At 43.8% G+C, this 14,305-nt stretch overlaps 1 protein-coding gene across 1 annotated transcript; it reads left to right on the top strand.

Moving 5' to 3' along the window:
• The first annotated feature begins 606 nt into the window (after positions 1-606).
• Positions 607-13,980, top strand: LOC124118870 (uncharacterized transmembrane protein DDB_G0289901-like). Its single transcript, XM_046481163.2, has 8 exons — positions 607-713; positions 1,394-1,444; positions 5,659-5,845; positions 6,966-7,016; positions 7,675-7,716; positions 9,324-9,598; positions 10,215-11,352; positions 12,801-13,980. The coding sequence occupies exons 1-8, from the start codon at positions 704-706 to the stop codon at positions 12,892-12,894; spliced, it is 1,848 nt and encodes a 615-aa protein (XP_046337119.1). The 5' UTR covers positions 607-703; the 3' UTR covers positions 12,895-13,980.
• The last annotated feature ends 325 nt before the right edge of the window (positions 13,981-14,305 follow it).

The following is a 14,305-nucleotide window of genomic DNA, read 5'->3' as shown; positions in this document are numbered from 1 at the left end:
GTGGTGACTAGTGACACTAGCTCTCTGCTGTCTGATGGTCGTATGGTCCGAAGTCTCGAACCCCGGATATATCGAACTGTTTGTCTGGTTGTCATTCGAGACAGCGGGATTTGACTGTAAATCACTCGATCAGTTAATGCTCACCCTTAATGGATAATGTCTTGACAATGATAATAATTACAATGTCTACAACTCGGCAAGAGCACCAAGCCATGGAGCTCTGCCCCCTTAAAACTACAGACCAGTACTTAACCCTGCGGCACACAGGACACGTGATCAGTCGTAACATTATACAATCATACACGGCTTTATACATATACAATAAATCCTCTGCTATAATTAGTTGTTATACTAATGTACGTTCATCCAGCTACTCTCTGACAAACACGTTACAGAGATTTACCGTTGCATTTTGCCGATGTCGTCTACTTAAAAGCCGGGCGACCCCGTCAAACCGGATCAACCGGGCTGATCCATGTCGTTATGTTAATGCAGAACACGATCACTGAAGTAGCTTGTCTTGTTCGGGGATGTTCAAAGACGATGCGAACATGACTCAAGTCATTAGTACAAGATTAATTAATGATGATCTCGTCGAGATGCCCCACGGCAAGGGCGTGATGAGCTGGTCGCTGTGCCTGCTGCTGAAACATTTCATTTCTTCGTGAACACAGGAACGTTTCGCAGCGGATATTAATTGAAGATGAAGAAAGGTAAATATGTGTTGTGTGGCAAGTATTATATAAAGATGGTGATGCGCCTATCAAACATAGCAATTGATAACATGATATGCTCCGTTCTGTGAGGACTTTAGGCGGCGCGGCTCAGTAGCGACACACAACTTTATGCACTTTCATTTGTAAAAGGAATTCCCTTGAAGGTAATACAATTAATATATAATGTTATTAAATCATAAAATGTTTAATAATTTGCGAGACGTTTTCTAAATATTGGCATTATGCTCATTAGGATAACGTTATATAAACTATATATCATGTTCTGGCGTTCTAACTTACGTTAGCACGTTGACATTAACAAACAATGATATTGGCGACTTTTACTCTTTATTATTTCTGCATTCCTTGAAATGTTAAAACAGTTCTGGGGAACGTACTTAATTTGATCGGGTGGTCAGGTTTCGTGGCTGATAGCGCGTCAACGAACACAGACGGCTTTCGCCTTTGCTCATAATATCAACCACTAGTTTGTCTGATCAAGATCCGTCTGTCAACCTACTGGTCATTGTCAAATATTAGTGACTTCAGGGCTGAACAACAACCATGGCAACAATTTGCCGAAGAAATTAAGACAACATTATTTAACAGGTATTTCGTTACAGAGGTGTTTACGGCTGTGATCCATGAATGTCTTACTCAATATTGTCTTCCTTCAGGCGAGTACTGGGTCACGAAGCCTTACTGCTACTGTCATGGAGCGGCGCTATGTAAGTATGCCATTATTGTCAGTCTCCCTGATACAATGAAACCACGGTATCCGGACCATAGCGTCCCGGGCGACATCGTCCTGATTGACAAGTGTCCGGAATAGCGAATCATGGTCATTGAGGGATATCACGATCAGCAGTAGTCGTTGGTAGTCCGGATAAACGAGACTTCGCTGTAAAGTTGTTTAGACTGTAGTTTCCTATACCAATACAATGAAACCCCGATAATACGGACGTTAGTTAAAATCGTTCAGGCTGGGTAGGTTGTAGTGTGTCTTTAATAATCACCATACTGCAGCAGACAAGGGAAGCAAACGGATCGGATGGTCAAGCGCGGTGACCAGGTTCATTGCGGGACATCTCACCGTGCCAACGTGGATCGTTGCTCATAATATCAATCACTGATTTATCACGTCCTGACTATGAGGGTTGAGCCTGGGAATTTTGTTAAAGACGGGATATTTTTTCGGTCAATATTTATAACACATTCATGTTCAATAAAAGGAGCCGGACAATTAGTTTTTTTCACCCAAACATTCTTGCGAATTATTACATTTTGAGCAAGACATGACAAATAAATTTTTCCAGTTTCTTTTATTTTTTCAAAACAAATATCATAACCCCCTCATCCTCCCCCAAGTGAGTGAGTGAGTGAGTTATGGTTTCACGCCGCTCTAAGCAATATTCCAGCAATATCACGGCGGGGGACATTGGGCTTCACACATTATACCCATGTCAGGAATGGAACCCGGGTCTTCAGCGTGACGAGCGAACGCTTCAACCACTAGGCTACCCGACCGCCCCTCCTCCCCAAGATCAAGAGGTATGTCGGCTCCTCACGATCATCTTAACGCTAAGACAGCTTCTTTGAACGGGGCCCTATTTGTAATTGCTTATATTCTAACTAACTTCGTGTATGAAAGGCTACGATACTACGTATTGAATTACAACACATATAGACTCGTGACATGAAACAACAGCAGCAACATAGAATAGCTGTTAAGGTGGGCGTGGCTGTAATATCAACCATCTTCGTTATGTGGCTGCGCAGGTTTTCAGTTAACTTGTCTGGCGACTTAAATATTGCAGCCAACACACCTTCCCGTCAACGACATTACGTCAAACCCTACTTCAAACAGATGTCAAGTTTCTCTCTCTTTCCCTCTTAAGAATTCTTTGAACTTCAAGACGTTTGTGTCTCGAGTAAAACGCACTACGCATTAACCCGGCATGACTACAAAAATATTTACGAATAAAGTTAATAAAGTTAATAAGTTACTTATTTCATTTACAATATACTCCGACCTGTGCGATAGAGATGATTCACAATTGGTGTAAGTATAGGAGAATGTCCGAAATCTCGCGATTATTTTCGCACGTGAAGCTTGTTCGAGGCCGGTAGGCCATTGGGGACTTTCTCCTACTTAAAACATAGTTCGATCAAGTTAATGCCTCAAACTAATCTTCAAGTGATATCCACTTTACTATGCTATACTATGGGAGGGTGACCGCTCTTGTTTCACTTTGGGAGGGGAACCTTTCAAGGAAAACTATGGGACAAATTAGTACCCATACATAAACTATTCGAGTGTTAGCAAAGTGATTGCGTCTATCCAACTGTCATTAAAGTTCACATAACTTTGTTTTAACAAGAATTAATTACTAGTAGGCTCAGATCACATTCCGGTGTAATTGTCTTGCATGGGAATCGGATCCTGCGGACCAAGGACTTGCTCTGTTGGGACGTAATGTCATCTGAGTCTTCACGCCCACGTGTCATGGGCGACTCGGTGGCCCATCGCCCCGGGGGTGCGGATTCAGTTGTACATAGCTATCAATAACCACCTCCTCCCAACACGTCCCCGTGACAATCCAGGTAAGAACTGGTCTTCCGCAGCCCATGTATGTCGTAAAGGGCGACTAACGGGATCGGCTGGTCAGGCTGGCGAAGTTGGTATTACGCAATGTGTCATACAGTTGTATGTTTATTAAATGGATGATCTCCTTACGGGCGAGTAATAGTGAGTGAGGATGGTTTTACGCCGCTTTTAGCAATATTCCAGCAATATCACGGCGGGGGACACCATAAATGGGTTTCACACATTGTACCCATGTCGGGAATCGAACCCGGGTCTTCGGTGTGACGAGCGAACGCTTTAACCACTGGGCTACCCGACCGCCCCCGGGCGAGTAATAGAAGTTTGTTTCATTGAATGTACCTGAATAATAGTGTACCCGTGTTCGATACGATTGTACTCAAGCTAATTAATGATTGAAAGTTGTTTTGGTGTTGTTTGTTTGAAGTTGTTTAATGCCGCATTCAGCAAAATTCCAGTTTTATGGCGGCGGTCTAGAAATAATTGAGTCTGGGATCGGATGGTCAAGTTCGGTGACTCGGATGATGTATGTCATCGTATCCCAGTTGCGTAGATCGATGTTCACGATGACAGTCACTGGATTATTTACAGATTTTGATGACAGTCACTGGATTACTTACAGATTTTAAAGACAGTCACTGGATTATTTATAGATTTTAATGACAGTCACTGGAATATTTACAGATTTTAATGACAGTCACTGGATTATTTACAGATTTTAATGACAGTCACTGGATTATTTACAGATTTTAATGACAGTCACTGGATTATTTACAGATTTTAATGACAGTCACTGAATTATTTACAGATTTTAATGACAGTCATTGGAATATTTACAGATTTTAATGACAGTCACTGGAATATTTACAGATTTTAATGACAGTCACTGGATTATTTACAGATTTTAATGACAGTCACTGAATTATTTACAGATTTTAATGACAATCACTGGATTATTTACAGATTTTAATGACAGTCACTGGAATATTTCCAGATTTTAATGACAGTCACTGGATTATTTATAGATTTTAATGACAGTCACTGGATTATTTACAGATTTTAATGACAGTCACTGGATTATTTACAGATTTTAATGACAGTCACTGAATTATTTACAGATTTTAATGACAATCACTGGATTATTTACAGATTTTAATGACAGTCACTGGATTATTTACAGATTTTTTATGACAGTCACTGGATTATTTACAGATTTTAATGACAGTCGCTGGATTATTTACAGATTTTAATGACAGTCACTGGATTATTTACAGATTTTAATGACAGTCACTGGATTATTTACAGATGGCCGTCATATAGCTGGAATATGAGTTAAACTACAAACAAACAACATGTCGTAGTTCCACCCGACCTGCCTTGAAATAAATCCCAACAATACCACCCCTTATCCTATATTTTTACCTCTACATACACACGTATATTTCAATAAGGAAAACAAAAGTGACAAGGGATTCAACGTGTTATTCTGTCAACACGATTTTACGTTACAGATGCTACTACCTTTATCGCGCAAGTTAAACAGCGTGTCAGCTCTGCTTTCCTTGACACTGCACTGGTGTCGAATATTACCGGAATATTGCTAAAAACGGCGTAGAATCAATTCACTCACTCTTTCACTTGATTTAACTTCTAAAATGTCAGATTTCATATCTACATAAGTTTAGATTTACACACACGAGTAGACTTTTCGTATCGGAATAAAGGCGTAAACACAATTATCTCTCTAAAACTAACGCTAAATGTTAGTAATATTTCAACCCTGAGACCGCGGGGCTCACCAAGAGAGTGTGTGAGTGAGTGAGTTCGATTTAAGGTCTCGATCACGTGTACCAGTAGATGCCACGTGCACATCAGCAACACGACCCGTGAACATCCGGGGTAGAATAGGTCCACAGCAACCAATGCTAACGGGATCGAGTGGTTAGGCGCTGACTTGGTTGATGCATGTCATTGTATCCCAAATGCGTGCATTGATCCTCATGATGTCAATCACTGGTTTGCTGGTCCAGACTCGATTATTTACAGACCGCCTTCATATAGCTGGAATATTGCTGAGTGCGGCGTTAAACAACAAACAAACAAACCAAACATAGGTCAAATGTATTGAATGTGTATATATATTCACAACATACATATACCGAGGTGGTTGAAGTGGTTGAGTATAGGGTCTATTTGCGACAATGCAGGGAGATGCACCAATGTATTTACGTGCATTTAATACCTGTCCTTAATTAAGTACGTACATAAAGATAACTTAAATATTGCGCCGAATATGTAATCCCGTGTGTTGAAGAACTGTCTCTCTTATAATTACAGTTGCAGTCAATGGACTTCGCCACGTGCCACACGCCCACGGAATGGGCCTCGTACCCTTGGCTGGCTTGTCACGTGACGAGACCGCAATCCTGGCAGCCTTCCTCCTGGCTCTCGCCTTCTTCCTCTTCCTCATGTTCTTCATCTTCTGTCTGCTCTGCCCCTGGTGGAGGAAGGGCGTGTGTTGCGGGTAACACTATACACATGCTTCTGTTTCCTCTGCTGAGACGTTTAGTGAATCAGTGTCACGTGTCAGTTATTATTTAGAAGATAACATTATTTGTTTTCATATTCGCGGGTGTTATTGTGTATTTGATGCCATGAGTCCGACGGCGTTGGGCGGGGGGGGGTTCAAATAGTGAGTGTTTAGCACATCGGTCAAAGGTCAATAACATGAGCAATTGTAAATTAAACAGTGACATGATTAATTTAGTAAGGTGAAGTCAAATTTAGCGCCGCGTTCAAGAGTATTTCGGACTAATGACGATTTTACAGTGCTAACCCATTGAGATACCATGCCGCAATACCCCACTCAGACACAGTATTTTGACCAGTTAATGTTTTAGCCCTTAATGCCGACCGCTAGGCAGGGTAACAACAATTACCGTATTGTAACGTCTTTTGGTATGACGCGACAGGGGATCGAACACATAATCTTCATCTCTCCGGGCGGACGCTCTACCACTAGACCACGGAGGCGGTCTATATCATTGATTTATCATTGTACCCTATTTACATGAACTCTCAAGGTTGCGGTAAAGAGAGTGAAAACAGTCAATTGTTGTTGGTGTCTTCATCGATATAAACCCCAGCAAAACTGAGTCCCTAGCAAGATGTTCTAAGTCTCTTTGTACCTACCTGCCATCTTTCCATTCTTATATGGAAATCTCTACTGTTTGCTATCGCGTTAGGTGTATACTTTGTGATACATATTTGTGTGTGTGAGTTCTTACGCCGCTTCGATAAGTATTCCACTATTATCACGGCGTGTCAGGTTTAGGAAACCCCAAAATGACGCAGGTCTTTTAATTAGACGGTTACCACTTTGGTGAAACCCACGAACACGGGCATAGTGCTAACACATTTACATTATCAGTGCGAATTTGGAATTCCAACCCTCGGTTACTGATCATTCGTCACCACTCGCCCCTTTCCGTAACCTGCTATTCGGCTTGTCCCGGAATAACACGAGTTGGGCACGAATGGGTTACTGATGTATGTCTAAAATAGGGGACGTAACTCTGCACTGACGACTGATCTCCCAACCCATGTGTGACCCACTTCCATGAATACATTCTTGTGTTCTTCAGCTCCAAGCATGGTGCCGGTGGCTTGAAGAAATCGGAACATTTAACGGAGGTGTAAGTATATAAATATAACATTAATACTCATAACGAATTCCACCTATCAGTGAAAGCTGAGCTCAAGTTGTTCATTAAAGAAACATAACTGTGATGTTTTATAATCAAATGATCCCTGCTACAGTTCTCAAAAGATGTATTCAGGGCCATTCAACGATCTCAGGATTCTTGCAACCTGAATGACGCGACTCTGAACAGCGAATCCCTGCATTTTAGACGAAATGTGAAGCCCCGTTACAATCAGGTTTACATTTCATCTTCAGCAACCCATGCTTGTCGTAAGAGGTGACTAACGGGATCGTGTAGTCAGGCTTGGTTGATGAATGTCATCGTATCCTAATTGCGTAGATCGATGCTGATGATGTCAATCACTGGATTGTCTGGTCCAGAGGCGATTATTTACAGACCGCCGTCATACAGCTGGAATGTTGCTGAGTGCGGCGTTAAACAACAAACAAAATAAAGTAGGGGCCACTTTACTGACGGATAGTATGAAGAGGACATGTGCATCAGACCTTCATATCTTTTCATCCTTGTATTCTGGTAGAGTATGTGTACCGTGTACCCTGGTAAATACTCAGCGTGGAACGGTTAATTATTATTAATATATTAATATTAATATTATTATTACTATTTATTTTTTGTTTTCATTTTTCAGCGACTACAAACTTCCTCGGGCATGGTTGGACACATTCAAAGGGTAGGATGCCATTTTGTATAGTAATGGACACTGTGTGGCATGTTTTATTTTAGCGTTTCAAAAAACACTCAACTCTTGCTCTATTTTGGTTGTTCCTACTTAGACAATTAATACGTATTGCGATTAATTGTGTCATGGCGCACAATGCTTTTATTATCATACATTAAAACAGAGGCAAGTTCTTGATTTTGGAGCAAGGGCGTGTCCACTGCCCAGGTCACAAGGTGAACGATAAAAGTTAACATGCAATGTGTCTGGAGATGGTTTGGGGATCCTCCCGTGAAAAACGTTTTTGAAGATAAGTTTTAGGAAAGCGTCTTCGAAACACTTATATCAGACCAGTGATGCATAGTATTACACTTGAACTTCCTATAGTCGATCCAGTCCGCGGGACCCCCTGTTTGTAGGAACCGACGGAGAGCGAGTGGTGACGATCCGTAACCTTGCTGATTGTGTTTGTTTGTTTGTTGTATATTTGTTGACTCAGCAATATTCAAGGTATATGACGGCCGTTTGTACATAATCGATTCTGGACCTGTCAATCCAGCGGTTGACATCAAGAGCATCGATCCACGCAATTGGGATACGATGCCGTGCGTCAACCAAGTCAGGGAGCCTGACCACCCGATCCCGTTAGTAGCCCCTTACGACAAGCATAGTCGCCTTTTACGGCTAGGACCGGTTGCTCAGGACCTATTTTAACCCGGACCTTCACAGGTCTGCTTATTGTGTATTCAGGCTATCATCGTCACGATATGTCCGAAATATTGCCGTTGTGACGTAAAGCACTCACTCACTAACTCACTCACTCACTCATGCTATCAACCTCTGATCTCCCTGTCCCATGGTAATTTTGCTCCCGTGTGGATGCACGAACAATATCCATCACCTTATACTTGCCGTAACAATCTGTCTGATTTGGTTTGTGCCTCTGTGGAGTGGACGGTTGCTCATGGTATTAACCACTGGTCCACGTGTTGCAGACTCTATGGTTGACAAGCTGCCGTGAGGTTGCTGTAATATTGCTAAAAGATCAAAAATAGAAAAATAAAATAGCATCTGCTTACTTCCTCTTAGGGGGCATGGTAGGCCCTGTCGTTTCAGGCGCCGCGACTCGCTGTGCAGAGTTGCGTCCCTTGGGCACGCCAGAAACCTAGATTGTGGGTTCGAATCCCGGTTCGCCCCGATTATGTTTCTAGGTTTGTCAGCACCATACCCGTGCTCGTGGTTTTCACCGAAGTGGTAAACGTCTGAGACCTGCATCACTTCGGGCTTTCCTCCCACATTAGGCTGACACGCCGTGATATAACTGGAATACTGTTAAAAGCGGCGTTAAACCCAACTCACTCACTACTTCTTCTTGACAAACAAACTCTTCAATAACAATCGATCTTTACCTGATGGGTATCAACTGCTGGTTGTGAGAGGTGACCTTGAGGATGAATGTCATGACCTGGCTGATTACGTCTCATCGTAACCGACGGCGTTGATCGTTTCTCATAATATTAATCACAGGATTGCCTGGTCCAGAAATGATTATTTAAGTCCACCGTCATGTAGCTGAAAACAAACAAACAATCTTTGAAACTCGATGATACCATGTCTAGCATCCCGGAGGACCAGCTTGACGCCAAGATCAAGGAACTGGAGACAACGGGCTGGGCCGGGATGTCCTCGGCTGGATACGGCGCAGGAGCAGGAGGACTTGGCTCCGGAGGACTTGGCTCCGGAGGACTTGGCTCTGGCGGAGAAGGGCTTGCCTCAGGCTCAGGCATAGGCTACGGTGGGGGGTACTACAAGATCTCGTCAGCCGAGGGGCACACCGGGAGTAGGATGCGGGGAGGAGGGGTCAGCGGCAGCAGCGGTGTGGAAGATGCAACAGGTGCGTGTTTGATGTGGAGGACACAGAATCATGTTCGGTAAACGAGGAACCTGATTCTTTTTTTAATCTATACGTTAGTTTTACCCATGCCGTTTATGTCGGGTTGTTTAGCATTGAATTTCTGATTTTGTTTGATAGGTTGCATTGATTATTTTCTGTTAGTCGTATCTTATTGCAAGAGCGAGAGAGAGAGAGAGAGACTGAGAGAGAGAGAGAGAGAGAGAGAGAGAGAGAGAGAGAGAGAGAGAGAGAGAGAGAGTTGTGTTTTATCGGTGCTTTTGACAATATTCCAGTTATATCACGGTGTACCTGCTTAATGTGGGAGGAAAGCCCGAAGTGATGCAGTTCTTAGGCGTTTACCACTTCGGTGAAACCCACGAGCAAGGGTATAGTGTTGACAAACCTAGATTCGGGGCGAATCGGGATTTTAATCCACAGTCAAAGGTTTCTGGCGTGCCCAATGGACGCAACTCTGCACAGTGGATTGCTGCGCCTTAGGCGACTGGGACCCCCAGTGCCCCCTAATGTACAAATGAAGGTGGTGAATCCCTGAAGTAGAAGTATAGAATAGGGTGGCTTTTATATGACCAACGGATAAAACGTGACATTATTTCAGGTGACTTCTTCTTCCATGGAGATGCGATGTCCAGGAGCGCCAATCGTGACATGGGAGGGGATTCGGGCTTCGGCAGCGGGGGCTCAAAGGTCATAACCTCTGTGGTTCAAAACAGCAGTTCTCATGATAGATCTGGCGGATATAGTCATGGAGGGGAGACAACCTCCTCCACCCTGGTCCGGAGAAAACACGACGAGTCGTCTGCCCTTGTTAGTGGTGGAACTATCCGTAGAGTCGCCCTTGATACCGGAAGCTTGGGGAAACTGAAGAAGGTTCAAGTTGTGAAGGAAACAAACCAAAGAACGACAACGACATTTGACAAAGCCGGTAACAAGAACACAACAAAGTCGACAACAACAACGTATAACACTTCCGGTGGGCTAGGGTCAAGGTTACTTGACATGATCCAAGGGATAACGGGTTTTGGAGCGGCATCCGGTACCAGACAGCTCTCAATCAAGGGGAGACAATCAGCGGCAGGTGGCACGCACAGTCAACAATTATCAAGTGGTACATTTGGACGCCAGGCAATTTCCGGCGGAACAGAAAGATTTATGTCAAATCTCGCAGAGGAAAGTCAAATCTCGTCGAACATGATGGAGGGCAGAAATCTCTCCATTCGAGGAACAAAGGGGAGACAATTCTTGGCAACTGGTGGACAGGGAGCTTCCGGATCCGGTTCAACTCGCAGGATTATCATCAAAACCACAGGTGGGGGCGGGGGTATGAATATAATGTCGAATTCAGGAGGACTGGGCTCTTTGTTGTCGAGTTCTGGAGGAGGTGGTACGAATATGATGTCCAGTTCTGGAGGCGTTTCGAACACAATGTCGAGTTCTGAGGTCCTAAGTTCAATGAGGTCGAATTCCGGTGGGTCCGGCTTGATAACAAGTGCTGGAGGAGGCAATACGATGGCTAGGGGAGGAGCTGTGATGTCGAGTTCTGGAGGGGGAGGAGCTATGATGACAAGTTCTGGAGGGGGAGGAGCTATGATGACAAGTTCTGGAGGGGGCGGGACCATGTCGATGATGTCAAGTTCAAGGGGAGGAGGGGGCGTTGCTACAGTGTCTACAGGGATGCTCGGGGGAGGAATGTCTGGCGGAACCGGGGACTATCTGTTCCAGAGAGAAATACAGAGGTAAGATGTAAAGAAGATATTACTTGCTTGCCATCGTCCCTGCTATTCCATCGAATGAAGGAAAAGCGTTTATATGTATCGAGTTGTGGGTCTTGAGTGAATATATCTTTTTGCAAGGGGTTGACAAAAGCCTTTCAGAGATGTTGCTTAAAATTGACCCAATTCGCCATGAAAATAAAAACATTAAATATTCTGATCATCATGTCGTGATGGCTATAACACACGCGCACACCATCACACACACAGAGACATACACCGACAAACACACATACACCAACAAACACACATACATACCAACACACGCACACCAACACACACACACGAACACACATACACACCAACACACGCACACCAACACACACACACCAACACACATACACACCAACACACGCACACCAACACACACACACCAACACACACACACACCAACACACGCACACCAACACACACACACCAACACACATACACACCAACACACGCACACCAACACACACACACCAACACACATACACACCAACACACGCACACCAACACACACACACCAACACACATACACACCAACACACGCACACCAACACACACACACCAACACATATACACCAACACACATACACCAACACACACACGAACACACATACACACCAACACACGCACACCAACACACACACACGAACACACATACACACTAACACACACACACCAACACACACACACCAACACACATACACACCAACACACGCACACCAACACACACACACCAACACACCAACACACACACACCAACACACGCACACCAACACACACACACGAACACACATACACACCAACACACACACACCAACACACACACACCAACACACACACACGAACACACATACACACCAACACACGCACACCAACACACACACACCAACACACATACACACCAACACACGCACGTACATGTACACCGGCACACACCATCACACACACGCTTACCAACACACACATACATCAAAACACACACACACACTTACACCGCCACACATTATCACACATACACCAACACGCACATTCACCAGCACCAACACACGCACACCAACACACATACACCAACACACATACACCAACACACACATATACACACATCACCACTCATACACGCACACCACCACCACACACACGTACACACACATACACCAACACACATACACCAACACACACATACAGCAACACACACACATACACATACACACATACACCAACACACACACATCAATACACACACAAACACCAACGCACACAAACACATACATACACACATGGACACACACATACCCCAACACAAACACACACATACACCAACACACAAACACACAAACACCAACACACACACACATGGACACACACACAAACAAACACACACATCAACACCCACCCACGCTGCATACGTCTTATTTTCCTTTCAGGGAATTCAATATCACCAACCCACAGAACTTCATGAAGCTGTACAACGCCTACAGGAGATACCTCACAGAGAGCAGCGGGCTGGCCAGGGCGTGAGATCACGTGCCCACCACCAGCCCGGCACAAGACGTCACTCTTATTTATGTTGTGTTCATCTTAACAATTTCTAATTGGAAGTACATGTCAATTATACACTGCTAAATGGCCTTCATAAGTCCTGTTTCTTCCCATTAACAAATCAGGTATCAATCTATTCATACGTGTAGCGTGAGCAGGGTCTGCCTAGATGGCAGTCCCAGATGCGTTGATTCAAGAAAGTCAGTACGTGTGCTGTGTGACAGTAATTTTTGTGTGTGTACCAATCTATCGTTGGTCATTGATTACACAGAGACAACTGTATTGCTTTCGTTATAAGGTGTCAAAAGTCAGGGGTTAATGCGTCGATTCATCACACTTACACATTCATTTTCCTTATAAATGACTATTCTCGCTTCGTTGTTACCGCCTATTCTCGCTTCGTTATAAATGACCATTCTCGCTTCGTTGTTACCGCCTATTCTCGCTTCGTTATAAAAGACTATTCTCGCTTCGTTATAAGTGACTATTCGCTTCACTGTAACTGGCTATCCTATTCATCATTACTGTATATCATTATAAGTGACTATTCACCACGTCATGATAGTGTACAACTCTTTACATAGAGGGGCGGTCGGGTAGCCTAGTGGTTAAAGCGTTCGCTCGTCACGCCAAAGACCCGGGTCCGATTCCCGACATGGGTACAATGTGTGAAGTCCACTCCTTTCACCTCCCACAAGGCAAAATTCAGTTTATACTTTATAAAGTTATCTTCTTATCATTATGAAACCATGGTAACGATATGTACATTTTTTTATTATTTCCGAAAGGCTGTGTTACATGTTAGAGATGTTTAGAAGCATATCTTTCGGGATAACAGATTCATTCGTGAGATTCGATAAATCCCACTTCCCCAGTCGTGTTGCTCTACACAAGGTAGGTAACTCTGCGATGCCTATGACAAGTTTCGCACTTGGCGGTGACAGCATGCGGGAGTTTGGTAACCATTTTCTCTTCTGTCAGTTCTGGGCCAAAATATTTTTCGAGTGTCTGTTCAAAGGCCAAACCATATCGTTGTCACACATACAGGCAAATAAAATGTTTCATAAATGACCGACCTTTTACATTTTTGATTGATTTTAAGACATTTCCACTCTTCCAACTATTTGTATTGACGGGATATTATTTTAGGCTTGGTTGCAAGTGATCAGCTGGTACCCGTTGTCTGGAAATACGTGGTGGCACGTGGTCCTGTGCACAGCGCACATATCTCAAATCAGGTGAAGTTACACAACGTCAGTCTCGGAGAGTAGTTGGATGGGTGACCACGTTAAGCAGCTTGACTCCTGAGAGTTTCTAGGGCTTCGGTCCTGCCCCACACTGAACCACATGTACCACATGTGGTGTCTCCTTAAGCTCACAGATCCATTGA

This window comes from Haliotis rufescens, unplaced genomic scaffold, assembly GCF_023055435.1.
Source record: "Haliotis rufescens isolate VD_foot unplaced genomic scaffold, xgHalRufe1.0.p SCAF_14, whole genome shotgun sequence".
In the NCBI taxonomy this organism is placed as follows: domain Eukaryota; kingdom Metazoa; phylum Mollusca; class Gastropoda; order Lepetellida; family Haliotidae; genus Haliotis; species Haliotis rufescens.
This window is presented reverse-complemented; position numbering and strand designations above follow the sequence as displayed.